At 35.3% G+C, this 18,094-nt stretch overlaps 4 protein-coding genes across 4 annotated transcripts; 3 read left to right on the top strand and 1 right to left on the bottom strand.

Annotated features, from left to right (window-relative positions):
• The first annotated feature begins 341 nt into the window (after positions 1–341).
• LOC8274937 (leucine-rich repeat receptor-like protein kinase PXC2) lies at positions 342–5,020 on the top strand. The gene is made up of 2 exons (XM_002528646.4): positions 342–2,785; positions 3,257–5,020. Exons 1-2 carry the CDS (start codon positions 1,323–1,325, stop codon positions 4,698–4,700), a joined length of 2,907 nt encoding a protein of 968 aa, XP_002528692.1. The 5' UTR covers positions 342–1,322; the 3' UTR covers positions 4,701–5,020.
• Positions 5,021–8,621: 3,601 nt separating this feature from the next.
• Positions 8,622–13,779, bottom strand: LOC8274936. The gene is made up of 4 exons (XM_002528645.4): positions 13,297–13,779; positions 12,922–13,198; positions 10,042–10,163; positions 8,622–9,393 (listed from the first exon to the last, which is right to left on the bottom strand). Exons 1-4 carry the CDS (start codon positions 13,453–13,455, stop codon positions 8,941–8,943), a joined length of 1,011 nt encoding a protein of 336 aa, XP_002528691.2. The 5' UTR covers positions 13,456–13,779; the 3' UTR covers positions 8,622–8,940.
• A 1,035-nt stretch (positions 13,780–14,814) lies between these two features.
• LOC8274935 lies at positions 14,815–15,952 on the top strand. The gene has a single exon (XM_002528644.3). It carries the CDS (start codon positions 15,314–15,316, stop codon positions 15,713–15,715), a length of 402 nt encoding a protein of 133 aa, XP_002528690.2. The 5' UTR covers positions 14,815–15,313; the 3' UTR covers positions 15,716–15,952.
• A 308-nt stretch (positions 15,953–16,260) lies between these two features.
• LOC8274934 (pentatricopeptide repeat-containing protein At1g62910) lies at positions 16,261–18,077 on the top strand. The gene has a single exon (XM_015725069.3). The coding sequence runs from the start codon at positions 16,289–16,291 to the stop codon at positions 17,981–17,983; it is 1,695 nt and encodes a 564-aa protein (XP_015580555.2). The 5' UTR covers positions 16,261–16,288; the 3' UTR covers positions 17,984–18,077.
• Positions 18,078–18,094: the final 17 nt, after the last annotated feature.

Raw genomic sequence — 18,094 nt, 5'->3', positions numbered from 1 at the left:
ATAATATTCAGTAATAAAAATGATGGACGTCTACAAAAATAAAATTTAGAAGTAGATTCACTTTAATTAATTTAATATCAGATTAATTATTTATTGAAATAAAAAATTAATAAAAATTATATTTATATCTACATCAAAGAATGGTTTTAATTAAATAAAGAAGATAAATTATGAGTTATTTATTTAAAAAACTCCAATTTTGACTTTATTTTTTAAAAGAAAATCTCATAAACCAAGTTCAGGGGCCAAATTGACTCTTTCCCCCAATTTTATAGTTTTTTTTTTGAAGCTGTAAGACTGGCAATGCTCTGTTATTAGTATTACACTTATTGCTACTGCTACGAACTTTACTCTGTCTTTTTGTTTATTTATTTACTTCTTCTTCTTCTTCTCTCTTTCTCCTCTGCTACTACTCCCACCCATCCCTCACTCACTCCCACTCCTCACGGCATGATCGCTATTTTTATTATCTCTCTCTCTCTCTCTCCAACATTAATGGCACCTAGGGCTTCCCGTATCTAAAACCACCCCCTTTTTCTCTCCGTCTCTCCCGGCGAACCCTCCGCCGCCGCCGCAGCCGATTCTTACTGCTGTTTCAATCTTTCTTTCTCTGCTTCTTTTGCATTTTTTTTAATCTAACAAAAGAATTAATGTCAGTTTAATTGAAGATCAAAGTGTTTCTTTTTTCATGGGTGGTTTTTTTATATGTTTTTTTTGGATTGTTGTTTTTGTAAGTTATTGTTAGATTTGGAAAACAAAATAATAAAAATAAAAATAGTTGTAAAGAATAAAAGAAAAAGAAACTGAAGTAACAGTTGAAATAGGAAAGTGGGTATATATTTGTTGATTTTGTTTTGTTTCTTCTTGCTTTGGTCCAAAACAAAGAAACGCATTCTCTGTCTTTTTCCCATTCTCTTTCTCTTTCAGTGTTGTTGGGTTTCTTTCTAAGAACTACTTGCACCTTCAATCATTTCTTTAAATTTTCTTTATTTTTTTTTTAAATTTTCTCTGTGCTAGTGCTGCTTCACTGCTTCACCCTTTTGCTTGTACGGACCCAAACTTTTTTTTTTTTCTCTCTTTATCTATCCCAAAATTTGAACGCCCACCAAAAAAAATAAAATCTAATTGTTGGTTCTAACCTCCGTGAAAGGTTCCTTCTTTCTATTTCTTGTTGCCATTCTTTCTTTATACATCAAGAGTTTGTTGTTACCATCATGGGTGGCTTCGCCCTTTTGTGCTATGTCACTGAAAATACTTATTTGAATCTTTCCCTGGAGGCCTTGAGCTTCTAATAGCAGTTTCATTTGTTTGAAAATTTGAAAATGAATTTTAAAATGTTCAAATTTTGCATTTTTCTTCTTTTGGTTCCCTTTTTTGTACATTCCTCAGACCCTACATTCAATGATGATGTTCTTGGGTTAATAGTCTTCAAGGCTGGTCTTCAAGACCCAGAGTCTAAACTTACTTCATGGAATGAAGATTCTGAGAATCCCTGCAACTGGGTTGGTGTCAAATGTGACCCTAAAACCCAGAGAGTTACTGAGCTTGCCCTTGATGGCTTCTTTCTTTCTGGCCACATTGGCCGTGGCCTTATACGCCTTCAGTTTCTTCAGATTCTTTCTTTGTCAAACAACAATTTCACTGGTACCATAAACCCTGATCTTTCTCAGCTCGGGGGTTTACAAGTTATTGACTTGAGTCGGAACAAACTCTCAGGGTTTATCCCTGATGAGTTTTTTAAGCAATGTGGATCCTTGAGATCAGTTTCATTTGCTAAAAACAATCTCTCAGGGCAGATTCCTGAATCTTTGAGCTGGTGCCCTTCTCTGGCAGCAGTTAATTTCTCATCTAATCAGCTTTCTGGTGAATTACCATCTGGATTATGGTTTTTGAGGGGACTTCAGTCTCTTGATTTGTCGGATAATTTGCTGGACGGACAGATTCCTGGAGGGATTGCTAATGTGTATGATTTGAGAGCCATTCATCTGCAAAAGAATAGGTTTTCTGGACAGCTTCCAGTGGATATTGGAGGCTGTGTGCTTCTGAAAATGCTCGATTTTAGTGAGAATTCTTTGTCTGGCAGCCTTCCTGAGTCATTACAGAGACTTGGTTCTTGCACTACACTTAGATTGCGAGGCAATTCATTTGCGGGAGAAATTCCTGGTTGGATTGGGGAGTTACCTACTCTTGAGAGTCTGGATCTTTCTGCCAATAAATTTTCTGGTCGGATTCCAACTTCAATAGGGAATCTTAATACATTAAAGGAATTGAATCTTTCGATGAACCATCTTATAGGAGGGTTACCAGAGTCGATGGAAAATTGTGCTAACCTTTTGGTTCTAGATATTAGCCAGAATCGATTATCTGGTACTCTTCCTACATGGATTTTCAAAATGGGCTTGCATAGTATCTCAATTTCTGGGAACAGACTGGGTTGGAGTATGCACTATCCTTCAGTTGCCTCATTGGCATCCTCTCTACAAGGTCTTAAGGTCCTGGACCTATCTTCCAATGCCTTATCCGGTGAAATTCCAGCTGATATTGGTGTTATTAGCAGCTTGTTGCTCTTCAATATATCGAGGAACCGACTCTTTGGTTCTATCCCATCAAGCATAGGAGAATTAAAAATGATACAAGTTCTTGATTTCAGTAATAATAAGCTGAATGGAAGAATTCCTTCTGAAATTGGGGGAGCAGCTTCACTAGTGGAGCTGAGATTGGAAAAGAACAGCCTAACTGGAAACATACCAACTCAAATAAAAAACTGCTCATCTCTAACATCTCTGTAAGTCCTTTCTTGCTCCAACATTTCCTTCTCCCCATTGATTTATTCTTGTTGCTATTTAAAAGCGATGGATTCTACTATGATCTGAGAGTTCTAAGTCTTGGTAGACTTTCCAAGTTGCCAATTTATGTATGAGCAAAATACATGCAGGACCTGATTGACAATGCTCGATTGTGCTCTTATGGTGATTGTTTTTATTGAATAATTGGTATTGGTTATTTTTATATTTTTCCTATGAATCTTAAATTGGAAATGTTGTTGAGCAATTTGATGCAATTCAAATTATTTATTTATTTATTGGAAAATTTTGGTTTGATGCCTTAATTAGATAGTTGAAAAAGAGCAGTTTTGTACTTGTCTAATTGTTTTCCTTTCTTCCCACTTTATAGATCAACTGTTATTGTTAATACTATGTTTCTTTGTGATTATTCTAACAGATTTTCCTTTGTGCTCGTTTCTTTAATTATTCAGAATTCTATCTCATAACAACCTCACTGGTCCGGTCCCTGCAGCCATTGCAAACCTAAGCAACCTGGAATATGTGGACTTATCCTTTAATAATCTCTCTGGAAGCTTACCGAAGGAGCTGACAAATCTTTCTCGCCTTGTATCCTTCAACATTTCTCACAACAACCTACATGGTGAGCTACCACTAGGGGGTTTCTTCAACACCATTTCTCCTTCATCTGTCTCTGTTAATCCATCCCTATGTGGTTCTGTTGTCAATCGCTCCTGTCCTTCTGTCCATCCAAAGCCCATTGTTCTAAACCCTAACTCTTCTACCTCTGCCCATGGATCCTCTTTAAATAGCAATCACCGGAAAATTGCACTTAGCATCTCTGCCCTCATTGCTATTGGTGCAGCTGCTTTCATTGCCCTTGGCGTGATAGCTATATCTCTTCTCAACATCCATGTGCGATCCTCTATGATGCAAACTCCTGTCGCGTTCACCTTATCAGGGGGGGAAGACTTTAGTTGTTCCCCAACCAATGATCCAAACTATGGCAAGCTTGTCATGTTTTCTGGTGATGCTGATTTTGTTGCTGGTGCCCATGCATTACTCAACAAGGACTGTGAACTTGGTCGTGGTGGGTTTGGAGTTGTTTACAGAACAATACTTCGAGATGGTCGTTCAGTTGCCATAAAGAAGCTCACAGTTTCAAGTTTGATAAAGTCCCAAGAAGAATTTGAGAGGGAAGTAAAAAGACTTGGACAGATCAGGCACCATAATCTGGTGGCACTGGAAGGTTATTACTGGACTCCATCATTGCAACTCCTTATTTATGAATACATATCGAGTGGTTGTTTGTATAAGCATCTGCATGATGGCCCAAACATAAACTGCCTATCCTGGCGACGAAGATTTAACATTATTCTGGGGATGGCAAAAGGTCTGTCCCATTTGCATCAAATGAATGTAATTCACTATAATCTTAAATCAACCAATATTTTGCTAGATGACTCTGGTGAGCCAAAGGTGGGAGACTTTGGCCTGGCAAGGCTGTTGCCAATGCTAGACCGTTGCATTCTAAGCAGCAAAATCCAGAGTGCATTGGGCTACATGGCTCCTGAGTTTGCTTGCCGTACTGTGAAGATAACTGAGAAATGTGATGTTTATGGATTTGGGATCTTAGTTTTGGAGGTGGTGACAGGAAAGAGACCAGTAGAGTACATGGAGGATGATGTGGTGGTGCTGTGTGACATGGTGAGGGGAGCTCTAGAAAATGGCAGGGTGGAGGAATGTGTAGATGGAAGGCTTCTAGGAAATTTTCCAGCAGATGAGGCAATTCCTGTGATAAAACTTGGTTTAATATGTGCATCTCAAGTGCCATCGAATAGGCCAGACATGGAGGAAGTGGTCAATATTTTAGAGTTGATTCAGTGTCCTGCAGAGGGACAGGAGGAATTGGAATGAGTTGAACCTGTAGAGTTCACGAAAGATACAAAAACATATATATGTTCTCTGGTGAAGAAGAATCCGGTTTGTTTGTTCAAAAGCAGAAAAGAAGATAATGCTCCTTCCATTTTTTTTTTCCCATTTCAAATACTTAATGTTGTAATTTTGTTTGTATCATTTTTCTTGTATTCCCTTACCCTCAATTTCATTTTATCACTGTTTCTGTTACCGGATTCTTTTTCACCGGCTGGATACGAGGCACTTCAAGTATCATGTCAATGATATTTCTCACTTATATACCATAATATACTTGACTGAATCTGTCTTTTGTTTTGTTATTATAATTTTGTTTTTTTTGTTTGTTTCATTTTCTTTTGGTGGGACTTTATACTTGTCATTTGTTGAATTCAACCCAATGCAAAGACTCAGCTCCTAGTTAAACCCCACATGCCTGCTTGCTAATTAATGTCCCATGGGGACTGCACTGAATTGATGCAAGGATGGCAATATGATAAATTCATATCAGCCAACCAAGGACTTAAAAATAGTCTTGAGATAATGAGAGAGATAAAGAGGGCAGGGGAAGATGTTTTACAATGAATTGTCATTATTCTGTGCCTTGTAGGTTGGGGACCAAATTCTTGGAAACAAGAAAATGAAAGGAGAATTAAATAAGAAGCTAAGCAAAAAAATTGAAGTCAATATCTTCCTTTTTCTCTCTTTTTTTTTTTTAATTTTAAAAAAGACTACATAGACAGACTACTCAAAATGGGTACTTAAAATGTATGATATTAAATAAAATAGTCTCTTGCTTTATTCACACTTGTAAGTGTACTTGAAACAATTTCAGGTGCGAAAAGGTCAAAATACAGTTATCATTTGAAACAAAGAGTCTTTATTGACACTTATAATTCTACCAAACCCATGCTAATCATACTACTAAAAGCACTCTTTCAAAGTTACTTCAGGCATGGTGTCTTTTAATACAATTTTAAACAACCCATCTGTAATCTGCAAGTAGATTTAATAATTAAATCTTTGATGTTAAGTATGTTGGTATAATCAGAATGGAGTTGGACCCAAAAAGAGCACCGATTCAAAATAAAAAATGGGCATTGGACATCATCAAAGCAAGTCACATGGGCATCTTAAAAGCAACCATTTTTGTGCTTTTTGAGTGGCGATATTAGTGCATGGCAATCATTTTGTGTTTTTTTGGAGTGACCTAACTTTTTCATGATTTTCATTGCCTATTGCCTCTGCCTTATGAGGGGAAAAAGCTTGACAGCTTCTTGTATAAATAATAATAATGGGTCTTTTTTCCACTTTTCAATACTTTCTTATTTTTATTTTTAATGCTAACAAATACTCAAAACAGTGTTGTGAAAAAGGAAAGAAAAAGAAAAAGGAAGGTTCTGAACCCATAGAATGAATGTTCCTTCTTTGTCTCCCTTTTGATTTAATTCAATTCTCAGTGTTCATAGTTTAGAGGAATTATTTTATGCACTCTTTACTCATTATCTTTATGTGTAATTTAGAAGTTAATTTCTTATATAACTTTTGCTTCGACCACAAGGGAACGATACATTACACATGAGTTTGCCCTTTTGTGATTTTACTTTGAATGCTGAGCCATAAAATATGAGTTTTTTTTTTTTCAAAATATATTAATAATAATTTCTTTTTCCTTTTCTTTTTGCAAATTTTGGAATTGGCTCATATTTTTTAATCAATCAAGGGATTAGACATCTTATTTTGCACGAAAGCAAACACATGATATAGCTCGATCATCGTACCAAATAGTAATGATTGTGCTCAATTCAAGTTTAATCAAAACTATAACTCTTCTGGTTCCTATTCAATCTAACATATTATATTTGGTTTAATCCACTTGTAATTAAAGATATAAAATAAAGAAAAATGACTTGAAAACTTTATGCAAGAATTAGAGAAAGAATTCGCAATGAAATATTGGATATAAGGATTACAAAATTGATGCACACAAATATATAAAAATATGTTTATTAAACGGGAATGAGTTAATTAATTTCAGTCCATTGCATTCTGATATTGGATCAACCACATATGTTTCAAGTACTTTGGAGAGTGTTTGACATAACTTTTCAAGAGCAGTTTATAGCTTTTCATCGGGAACTATGCCAAGATGTTTGATTAATCTACTTCAACAATAGTTGGTAGCTGTTGGTATATTCAACAATTCTAATTCACAACTGTTTCAATTTAAAGTTTTTTCTTCACAACTCTTCCACTATGCATAGCAATAAAAAGAAGAGAAGAAGAGAAAGTACTTTAAAGGAAAAAAAAGAAAATTATTTATCTTATTGTGTTTGGTTACATATAACTTTTTATTAAAAAGAGGAGAATGGGAATTAATTAATTTTAAATTTTCTTATTATGATTATAGAAATAAAAATATTAATTAATTATATATATATATATATATATTTTTTTTTTTATGAGTTGAGATTTTTTACAGTATAAATTGGAGTGTAATAAATTTCAATTTCTACAAACAAATAGAAAGAATCGTTCCGCTTCAATTTCATTTCCCTTCTAAAAAATTTATTTTTCAAACGCGATTAAAACTAATTCACCATCTATTCACACAGCTTAACCAAACATCTCCTTAAGTTAAAATATAAAAATATTGATATATATTTTAAATTCTATAACTATTATATATCTGTGACTTATTTAATCGTTATTATCTATCCTTTATTTTTTTTGTAAGTATAATACAACTGACTGTAGGTTGTTTAGTCTAATATGAACAAGTAGTTGAGCTTGTAAACATGAGTCATTTAACAGCAGAAATGCACCATAAAAAATTGTAAGAATCAATATAGATATATTAAGAATAAAGAGATGACTGAAACATGACCATTACTGTTAAGGGATGGCTACACTTGATGCATGTAACAAATATACATCTGTAGATTAAAGATAGCCATCATTTAAGCAACTCGATTTATGTGGCAATACAGAGAAGAAAGAGTGTAACATGCCAACAAACAATTGGTGTATGTGCCATGAAGTCAGATGAACCTCAACTTAATTAGTCTGCGTTTTAACAATCAATTAAGGGAAATTAATGGAGAAACAGCTTCATATATTTAGTGTTCCCTTATGCATACAAAATTAGAGAAAGACTAATAATTTTACCTTTTTGCCCCTTTTGCCTTTCTGCTCTGTCAACAGACAGAATGTCAATTTCTTTCACCCCCCCCCCCCCCCCAGCCTTTTACTTTGTGTAATGGTCGAAATTCTGCGGGGGCCATTTCTACTGTTGTACACCATCACATTGTGGATTGGTGCAATTTTGGCTTTTTTATTTTTTAATTTCTTTTGTAACAGAAGTGACATAATTCAGCTAATGAAGAGCAATTTTGGCATAAATACTACTTTTTTTTCAAAATAAAATGCCATGCGAATGGAATATTTGTAGCGTCAGCTGATAATTGGATTTAGATTTTCATTTATTAATCTGAGTTTATATTTTGCATTTCGCAGAGGAAGATGATACAGTTAGTATTAATTATTAACAGAATGAATTCGCAGTTAGCACAAGCCTTCATCCAAAGACCAACGGACTGTCGCAGAAAATTAGCAGCAGGGAATAGTGATTAAGCAGACTCGTGGGTTTACCACGCTTCAGGAACTTGGACACAAATCTGTTGTTGACGTGACCAAATTAATGAAAATTTTAAACTTTAAAAGGCGAAGTAAACATTTATCCCGTTATCCATGATGGGAGCAAGCTAACCTGAGTGGGGAAGTGCACTTTGGGTAGAAATGACAGGCACCACTGCTTGCTCCTGCTTTTGTGTCCCGACCCCTACAGAATATACTGCTAATCCTGAGTTGAGTTCACACGTCTATACCAAAAATCAATAGCAGAAAATTCATAGCCTAAGTAGATGAGAAGGCGAACAGAACCATATGCATTCAATTGATAAAATCTAATGAAGTATTCGAGAACAGTTTATATTTCACAAAAAAGGCAGAAAGATACATCAATTCTGTTCAGAAATGATAATATCCTCCCCAGACTCTCATTGTTACATGGAAAGTACAAAAGTCAGCATTTCAAGTGTGAGAATGATTTACAATAGAGTTCTTCACCTGTGTTTCTGTATCTGTTTTTTCTTTTTTTCCCTCTTATTTCTCCTACCTCGATTCTCCTGGGCAGGAGAAGTCTCTGTACTCTTCTTTTTTTTTTTTTTTTACTGAGGATGTTCTAATCGTCCCAATCATTTTCCCACCCGTCTCTCTTTGAAGTCGGAGATCTAGAAGTAAGGCCATTCGATGAGATACTTCCTGTGTGGCCTGCGGCAGGTGACTTCACCGCATTTTCCTCATCCCAGTCATCATCCCAACCCTGATCCCAACCTTCTGCAGTTTCCACATTGTTTGCTAAACTAGATTCTGGCAAACCCATTTCAAGTTCTTGATAAGGAATGCCATCCTGCTGTCTCTTCTTTCTAAACAAGCAGCAAATCGACATGCCTCCAAAAATTAACACCGTAACAATTAAGAAGTAGGCACCATTAATGGGAGTAATTAGTCTGTCATAGGAAGGGAGGTTGAAGAAAATGTTTCCTTGGGATACAGGAATATCTGTGTGCAGAACACATTCCCCATTTCCAGCTTTGAATATCACTTGATTGCTGTCACCAACACTTAAATTGATCTGAAAACAAATAAGAAACTCTGCTTACAAGCATGCCAAAAGTGGAACCTGAACTAAAACTAATGAACTCAATCACTGCAATCTATTTAAATAGAGAATTTGAATGTGCTCACTGTTCATTCTCCACAACCCACCCTCCAGTCCCTAGCATTCTCTCCCTCCCCCCAACCCAGGGTGTCCCTAATATACAAGTCCCTCCACCCATTTTGCAAATGTTTGTCATTTAATGCAACAATGCTGGTATTATTGATCAATGCCTTTTCATTGGTACATTGCAAAACAAGGCCAGGATTCCACAATCTGCCCAAACTTTTTCCTCGTCCGCCTGATCCATCGCAACTAAACTTCTACTAAAACTCCAAATGATATATTCAGCTCTATCTTCCCAGTTATTACTACTCATGCAGTGATTCAGTTATTTCAGCTCAAGAAGCTGCAAGACATTATGTGGCCTTGCTGACTTTCAAATCATGCTCTTGACATGGACCAAAAGTTTGGAAACAGCTAAATTTAATGCCCTTTTGTTTCTTTGGTTTTCTTATGTCTCACTGGCCACAGCCTTGCGAACCTCATGTTGGACTTCCCTATATTTTATGACAGTTCCATATGAATTAAAGAAAAACAACCGAACAGAAAAACAATTCATACCTTGCTAGTTTGGTGTTTGGTCATTGCAAATGATGTACTTTCATCAGGATTTGGTGCAGAAATGTCCACTTTCAGATTGCTTTCTCCCTCATTTTGGACAAGAATCACAAACTTTTTGTACTCTACAAAAAATAAAGAAAATTGAGGTGATGATTATATGAAAATGACAAATATCACAAATGTCTAAGTTATAGGAGTTCTTGCACTGTCACATACTTGTGAACTAACCATTTGTAATACTTCATTCAAGTGTATCATGCACATCAAATGTCACATTAGTTGGAGATCTATAGTTTTTCTTTTATTTACATGATATTTTACATCTATTTACCATTGCATGAACAATACTATCTAATTGATGACATATTTAAAAGTACCCAATTGTTTTGAGAGTAAATGCACAAGATCTACATAAATAGGATAAATCCAGGGGTGGGCTCATAATCTTTTAACCATCTCTTTCAACAAACACAATTTAGTAATCACAGCATAAAATTTTCAAGTATATTACAGATAGAGAACAAGTAAGACAGCTGCAAATGAAGTTCTTTCACTGCCAATGTGCTCTAAATGTGCATACTATAGAGGCCAGAAAGTCAAAAGGCAGTGAAAATGAGTAAATTGACCATTCAATTCAGCATAAAAGAACCCTGTTAAGCTTCTTCATAAAAGATGGCCAAGTAATACTAAATATAAAATAGCATAAGCTCCAATACATTTTGATTGATATTGCAGCAGAAATAACTCAGCATACTTTCAAAATGTTGTTAGCTATAACACACCCATACATTTAATTACTAAAAGTACGGATTTATTGGAGAGAGGGATGAAAGAATCTACTCTAAATTACATAAAGAATGGTTTGTGGGTATCAGTAGAAATGTGCTATTATCACAGATAACTACGCAGTACTGAGAATTGCTTAATGACTTCATAGAAATGTGCACCTGCTAATACACTATAAAAGATTTTCATCTTTGATTTTAATATGCTTGGTATTTTGGAAGAACAGAAGAAGTATATTAGAGACGTATGATTAACTAATGGTATTCAAAACAAATGCTAGTGCACATCACAAGTAGAAATCACATCATGTTTCAGCAGTCTGCAGAAGAAGGCAGCTACCATGACCTGGTTATTAGCATAGAATAAAGTTTTTGACATCTACAGCATGCATACCTGAAGCTTATCAATTTCATATCCTTAGCCTAATGTAAAGTTAAGAAAGAAAGAGAGACAAAACGCTTAAAAAAAACCATACAAAGAACAATGAATATGGAAAAATAATGTTAGGTACAATCCAGTCAAAACTAATCAGACAGCCAACAAAGAAGTGTAATCTTATCCTGAAAATTACCTCCCACTCAGAGGGAACAGAGAATCAGCCAAAGAGAGATACCTAAGACAATGCCACAGGACACTCCTTGTTCCTTAGATCTTGGGGGTAAGCTAGTGCTCCAATTGTTAGACTTCATGAAAATCCCTATCAATCATTGACAAAGATCCAAACACTAGCCTGTTCTGCTATTATTCTATAGTATTTCTCCCTGTCAGAGTGCACATGCCTAGACGAATTTTACTTCTGACTATTAGAAACTTCTTTCAACTTGAGTGCATATTGAGCTAAATTAAGTTGAGCCACTACAGATCTTTCTTATTCCACTCCACTAAGTTGAGGACTATATCTAAGAAAGTAAAGCTGCAAATATTTTCACTGCTTATCAATCATGTAAGGTCTACCTCTTGGCTTCTCTAGTGGAACTTAATGGTGATACATTACCTATTCTCTAGTAGAAAAGCTCAACCACCTCAATTGATACCCTCAACTTATCTTTAGCAGATGCTGCTTTTTTTCCACAAATTCACATTTCTTACCCAACCCAATCGTATTCCCATACGTGAATCCTAACATTCCCATGTCCGAAATGCTAATTTAGTGGGCGTATATCTTCATCACCCACACTTCCTAACAACCATATATCATAATCAGTTGAATAGAGGTAAAAATTTCACAATTTTTATTTCTTTCATTTAAGTGAATCTAAAATATTGAAGAATAAATGCCGAAGGATTGACTATGCAATCAGGCCATTATTATATGATGTTAGGACCTGTGAGTCATACCATAAAACTCTCGCATATATCACAAAAGAAAAGCAAAAAATACTGATATAAGAATTCAGGACCGGAACCTTATAAATTTTTATGAGATACTATTGGACCTTAAGTTGGAGAGAAGAGGGAAAGCTAACAGACAGCAGCCCTCAAAATACAGTGTGATTTTCTTAATTAAGAAAAGAATACGTAGAAGTTACATTGAGAATACGGTACATTTAAAATGTGAGATCTAATTAGGACTGTCACAAGTTCAACCATACAATTAGAAGAGCTCTAAAAATTTCAACAGGCTTAATGTGAGGATAAAAGTGTAAGCATTATATTAAGGCAATCCTACATGAAACTCTGTAGGCCAAACAAGACATACTCTAGGCAAATGCAGTAATAAATCCCACAACAAAATACTTGTGTAATCAGGTCTGATGCCCTTTAAGAGTTTGAGCTCTTATGTTCATTAATTGACAGATGAGATATATGACATTTTAAAATGCAACCCCAAAATTCAAGAAAATTATCCTTTATCTGAAAGACCCAATACAGTCAAAAGTAACTGTAGTTAGCAATTGCAGTTCATTAACAGGTAGCTAAGATAATAACTTAATATCACAAACTAATAACTAATGCCAAGTTCATAATACCCCTTTTATTTTTTCAGCAATCCAAAACACGAATGCAACCAAAAGAGTTTCTTTATATGTAACTTGAAGCTAAATACAATATGTCACCAAAGTCTATGTGTAGTTAGTAGTAACTCGAATTTACCAGGATCAGAATTAAGAATGCAAGCCACCAATGAGGCGTCATCCCTGCAAAATCTAAGCATTCCACTACAATTCTGACCAATCTCCAACTGCGAATCTGTTGTTTTATTCTCATTCTTTATATTATTCCCTTCGTTTACTAACATAGGAGGTGGGCGTGTTGTGTCAGTATTACTGTTCAATTCCTTTGAATTGACCTTTGAGCCTGTCGTTGTCTCATTTGATGTCGTTTTAGAACCGCGAGTTTGTATAGGATCTGGACTTGGCGATGGAGAAACCTTAAAACAAACAAACAAACAGTAAGTAAATCATTAATTATCGCTTTCCCGAAGAAAACAATTAGAAAATAGAAAATAATAATAAAGAAAACGTTTACTTGATTTGAATCGAGTGGTGTTGTAGTAGCCACAGTTAGAAATCTACGAAAAGTCGAAAGCACAGAAGCACTCGAAACATCGGCAGCGACAATCAAAAACAACAACAAGATCACTGTCACCATTCCATTTCTATCCATTCTAGTACCCGACCTTATCATATCAAATCCTCTCAAAATAAAAGCGATTTTGCATTGTTACAAATTCTCTATTATTTCTTACACTTGAAAAAGGAACAACTTGACTCAGCAGTCTGCACTCATTTAGAGAACTCGAAAACGAAATGTAACTGGAGTGATTTGTTTTTTTTTTTTTTTGGACTAAAGCTTAGATATTAAACAAGTAAAGGAATTCCCTTTTTCTTTCAGCGAGAAAAAAAAAAACGATATATGGAATCAGCAGTCAGCAGATAATTTAGGGTTCTAACAATTCGATTTTGCGCGAAACGCAAGCTCAGATTTTGAGTCGTGTGGTGTGACATTCTTGAATCACTCTACGATTCCTAACAGAGACCAACTCGGTTATGGGCCCATCAATTGATCACGCCCGGCCCGTATTTGAATTAAGTTCCCTTTTTAATTTTAAAATTTTATGCGAATCATGGCCCATGTCATGCTGTTGTTCTGTGGGCTTATTAACCATTTAAGAAAAATTACAAATGAGAAAAGGATAGAGTTTTGTGTTTTGACTTATTTTGACAACTCCTTGGCTTTACAAAGGCTTTGTGTTTTTCGAGTGGAATGATAGTTTTGTCCTTCTACGTTGCTTTTGATATTCTATGCAGCTTTTGACTGCCTAAAACCAGACTCCAGACTCCAGACCAATCAGAAATTGAGACCAACGCTTAGCTCTACTCCATGTAAGCTTCTTTTTCTAAACTCTCCTTCCTAAAGCAAGCATAAGAATCGACCCACTTTTGTAAGAAACAAGCTTATTAAGAAGGACGAGACAACATTGTTAAGGAATAAGTCTAAAATATTTGTACATCATACAATATAACAACAAGGAAGAATAAAGTGCAAGTTTGTTGTCCAGCTGCCCGGACCGGCTTATGAGCCGTAGACCTTGTTATTAGCTGCTTCGAAAACTATGCTCAAAACGATTATATTTGGAAACCGAACTTGGACCAGCTTAAAATTAGAATAAGAGTTTAGGGATGAATTTGTTTAGATGAAATTGATGGAACCAGCTCTAACTCGAAAAAATTATTCTAATTAAATTTTAAATTAATTAGAGTCAAGTTGATCAATTCCAAAGACAATTGCTAAAACCGAAACGGTCAATTTATAAACTTTGGTCAGCTCCAGTGACTAATGCTTTCGGCTCAGTATACATAATTCACCTAAAATACTAGTTATTATTACTTCTTTGTCTTTGATTCATTTATTTTCTTGTAAAGAGCTAAACCAATTAGAAGCTCCTATATTATTCTATCAATTGGGGAACAAAGGAATCAAACTGACTCGAAATTGTAACTAAAAATTCAAACCATTAATTATAATCTAAATTTTTCTTACCTGAATTATAATCTAGATTTAATAAAGAACACTGAGGGCATTATATTTAATATATAATTAAATTTTATAGAATGTTTATACTATTTCAAAATCTTTTACGATGAGTAGTGAACTCAGCAACTTATGACAAACTATTAAATTTAAAGAATTTCGAATTACAGAAAAAGAAAGGGGGAAAAAGAAGCAAATTCAAATTCCAATAAAAGCATATTAATTACAGGGACAAGTAGTTACTGTAACATTTTTGAAAGGGCTTTTCCAGTTTCTATGCAGATGCAAGTGCGGTTGATACTTTGGTCACTTAGAGAAGGAACTCACAGTTCATGATCAGCTCGACTTCGTTAAATTCTTTCCAAAAACAAGAAAAAAGAAAAACAACTCCTCAGCTTCCTTAAGCCACGTTCAAAAGGCAAAAGAAAAAGAACCCTTTAAATCTTCCATATTATGTCCCCATCTCTATAAACAAGTTAAAGATCAACGCCATCACTTATCTTGTTCCCAAATGAAACTAATGGACGAGCTTGCGGTGGTTCTCAAAACATTTGGTGACGACCAGAGCACACTTTTGGACCAGTTTGAAAGACTCTCATTTGAAGTGCAGCTCAACCAAGCCATGCTCGGTAGGAGTTTGTCTGAACCTGGAGTCGGTCGGTCTCGATTCCAACCGCCGTTAAATAGGGAGGCGCCACCGCCACCCGCATTGGTGAAAAAGCAGGTGAGACAAGGGCGGCGGCTTGGTGGGTCGACAGGGTTTAATAGGATGTTAAAGAAGTTGTTGAAACCGATTTTTAGTAGAAAGGGCGCCAAGAAATGTGCAGCTTTTGATGATGCTGTTAAAAGGGAAGTTCCTGATCCCAAAAATGCTAAATCATGGAAAGCTCTTAGCAGATCATTAAGGCTCTGAATGTTGTCTTATTTCTCATGTATTCTATTTGTCAGAATTAAGAAAGAGCATTACCACTTTCTGATATTGGAGTTACAGAGCTGTGTTCCAACCTCGAGCTCAGTTAATTAGACAAAGAAAGTTACGAAAGAAAATTAGCTTATTTTTGTTTTGGGTAATTAACCAGGTTATGGTCATGTTTACATCTTATGATATCATACTTACTGCATGCTCTTGAAAAATAATTATTACACTACAGCTATAGTAACTCTTTCTATTTTTCTGCATTGCAATTTTTAATATATATATTCTTTTAAACTAGTACTAAAATCAGATAAGAAGGGATATTGTTGTTGTTGTTGTTTTCTTTTTTTAAATCAAGCCCTTTAATCTTGTCAGTGAATTAAACCGTCAGTTAAGAATTTTTAATGATTAATTAGGGTTTATAAAAAAAGTAACAATAATAACACAAGGGTTATAGTAATTTTTAAAGAAGACAATATATGACACTCCTTGTTCTCTTCTCTTTTCTTTTTTTTTTTTTTTTAATGAATTGGGTCCTTGTTCTCTTTTTGGATAGGATTAAGAAATTGTATGTTTTCTAAAGAAAAAAGAAAAAGAAAAAGAAATCTTATATGCCTTTATCTTTTACTCAAAACCATATCTCCGTTTCTGTCTCTCGCTGGGGTACTGATGCTTTCACCATATTCTCAACCTCCTCAAATTCTTCTTCAATCTTCTTCACTTGGCAACACTTCTGTATTCAGCAAATCTTACAATGGAAACTGCAGCAAATCCCCAGGTAGCAACCTTGTTTTCTTTCCAAAATTATCATTATCTACAATGATCCCTGCTGACAAAAAGAAAGTATCTTTCTCATACCCAAAAGACATATCCCATTTGATTCACAAGCAAGGAATCGGCCTAGTTGAGAAACATAATGGCCTAAGAATTAAAGAACAAAAGCAAGAAAGCGTGAAATTTGATGCGAAAGCTAGTAGATTGCAGGTAGAGAAATTATTGGATGCAATTAGAGCATTACCCTTCAAAGGGAGAACTGAAATTCTCGACGTTTTCGGAAAAGATGGCGAAATTCCAAGTATATCGGACTTCAATGATCTTCTCATGGCTTTAGTCATAGCCAATGAGCTTGACCTCGCGTTGAATATGTATTCTGATGTATCCACTCTTGGTTTAGTCCCAGATTCTTGGACATTTTCAATCGTCATCAGGTGTCATTGCAAGAGAAATGATGCTGATGAGGCTAAAAGGGTTTTAGACCGCATGTTAGAAAATGGGTTAAACCCTAATGTGGTAACATTCACCACTTTGATCAATTCATTTTGCAAAAAGGGTAAATTACAGAAAGCTTATGAAGTTATTGACGTGATGAATACAATTGGATGCCAACCAAATGTTCAAACATACAATTGCTTGTTGAAAGGATTGTGTTATATAGGGAAGGTAGAGGAAGCATATGAAATATTGGAAGATATAAAGAAATCATCTATAGAACCAGATATTTATACATACACAGCTATGATGGATGGTTTTTGCAAAGTGGGTAGATCAGAGGAGGCAATGCAGTTGCTAAATGAAGCCATAGAGATGGGTTTGACACCAAATGTTGTTACTTTTAATACTCTGATTGATGGGTATAGCAAAGAAGGGAGGCCACTGCAGGGAGTTGGCGTGTTAAAGAAAATGAAACAGAGAAATTGTATGCCTGATATTATCAGCTATAGCACATTGCTACATGGTTTGTTGGTATGGAGAAAGATCAAAACAGCGCTTCGAATTTATGAGGAAATGGTGAGAAATGGTTTTGAGGTTGACGAGAAGTTAATGAACAGTTTGTTGAGAGGTTTGTGTAGGAAATTCTTGAAGGATAACGAACTATTAAATGATGCATATCAAGTGTTTGAGAAAATGAAGGAAAGAACAGTTGTTATCCACCATAGCACATACAGTCTAGTGATCCAGGCTTTTTCAACGGGAAAGAAGGTTGATGATGCTTTGTCCAATATACACCGGATGATCAAAGATGGATATGTTCCGAGAATTATCACCATAAACACTGTTATTCGGGCATTTTGCAAAGAGGGAAGAGTTGACAAAGCACTCTCAATCTTAGTTCTCATGTTTGAAACACGTAAATTCCCAAGTATAACATCTTATGATATCATGATTCGTGAACTGAATAGACAGGGAATGTGTAGGGTTGCTTCTAATGTCTATGGTGCAGCACTGGTCCGAGGTGTGGTTCCCAACCAGAAGCCCCAACAATAAGAAAATGTTGAACATCAATTATATGTATTTATCCAATTGCTTGATAGGTTAATGTTGTTAACTTCATCCAGAATTGACTGATGATATTACTTTCTGTCTTGGGTGTCAGAG

The sequence above is a fragment of the Ricinus communis genome, chromosome 10 (genome assembly GCF_019578655.1).
Source record: "Ricinus communis isolate WT05 ecotype wild-type chromosome 10, ASM1957865v1, whole genome shotgun sequence".
Taxonomy (NCBI): Eukaryota; Viridiplantae; Streptophyta; class Magnoliopsida; order Malpighiales; family Euphorbiaceae; genus Ricinus; species Ricinus communis.
Note: the sequence above shows the minus strand (reverse complement) of the source record. Positions and strands in the feature narration are given on the sequence as shown.

What these genes read in the sequence shown, in the direction of transcription:
- LOC8274937 (XM_002528646.4), top strand. Translation starts at nt 1,323, where the DNA reads ATGAATTTTAAAATGTTCAAATTTTGCATTTTTCTTCTTTTGGTTCCC. An exon ending in TGCTCATCTCTAACATCTCT is followed by an intron (nt 2,786 to 3,256) that starts GTAAGTCCTTTC and finishes TTAATTATTCAG; the next exon opens with AATTCTATCTCATAACAACC.
- LOC8274936 (XM_002528645.4), bottom strand. Translation starts at nt 13,455, where the DNA reads ATGATAAGGTCGGGTACTAGAATGGATAGAAATGGAATGGTGACAGTG. An exon ending in CATTCTTAATTCTGATCCTG is followed by an intron (nt 10,164 to 12,921) that starts GTAAATTCGAGT and finishes TATTTTTTGTAG; the next exon opens with AGTACAAAAAGTTTGTGATT. An exon ending in CCAAACACCAAACTAGCAAG is followed by an intron (nt 9,394 to 10,041) that starts GTATGAATTGTT and finishes ATTTGTTTTCAG; the next exon opens with ATCAATTTAAGTGTTGGTGA.
- LOC8274935 (XM_002528644.3), top strand. Translation starts at nt 15,314, where the DNA reads ATGAAACTAATGGACGAGCTTGCGGTGGTTCTCAAAACATTTGGTGAC.
- LOC8274934 (XM_015725069.3), top strand. Translation starts at nt 16,289, where the DNA reads ATGTTTTCTAAAGAAAAAAGAAAAAGAAAAAGAAATCTTATATGCCTT.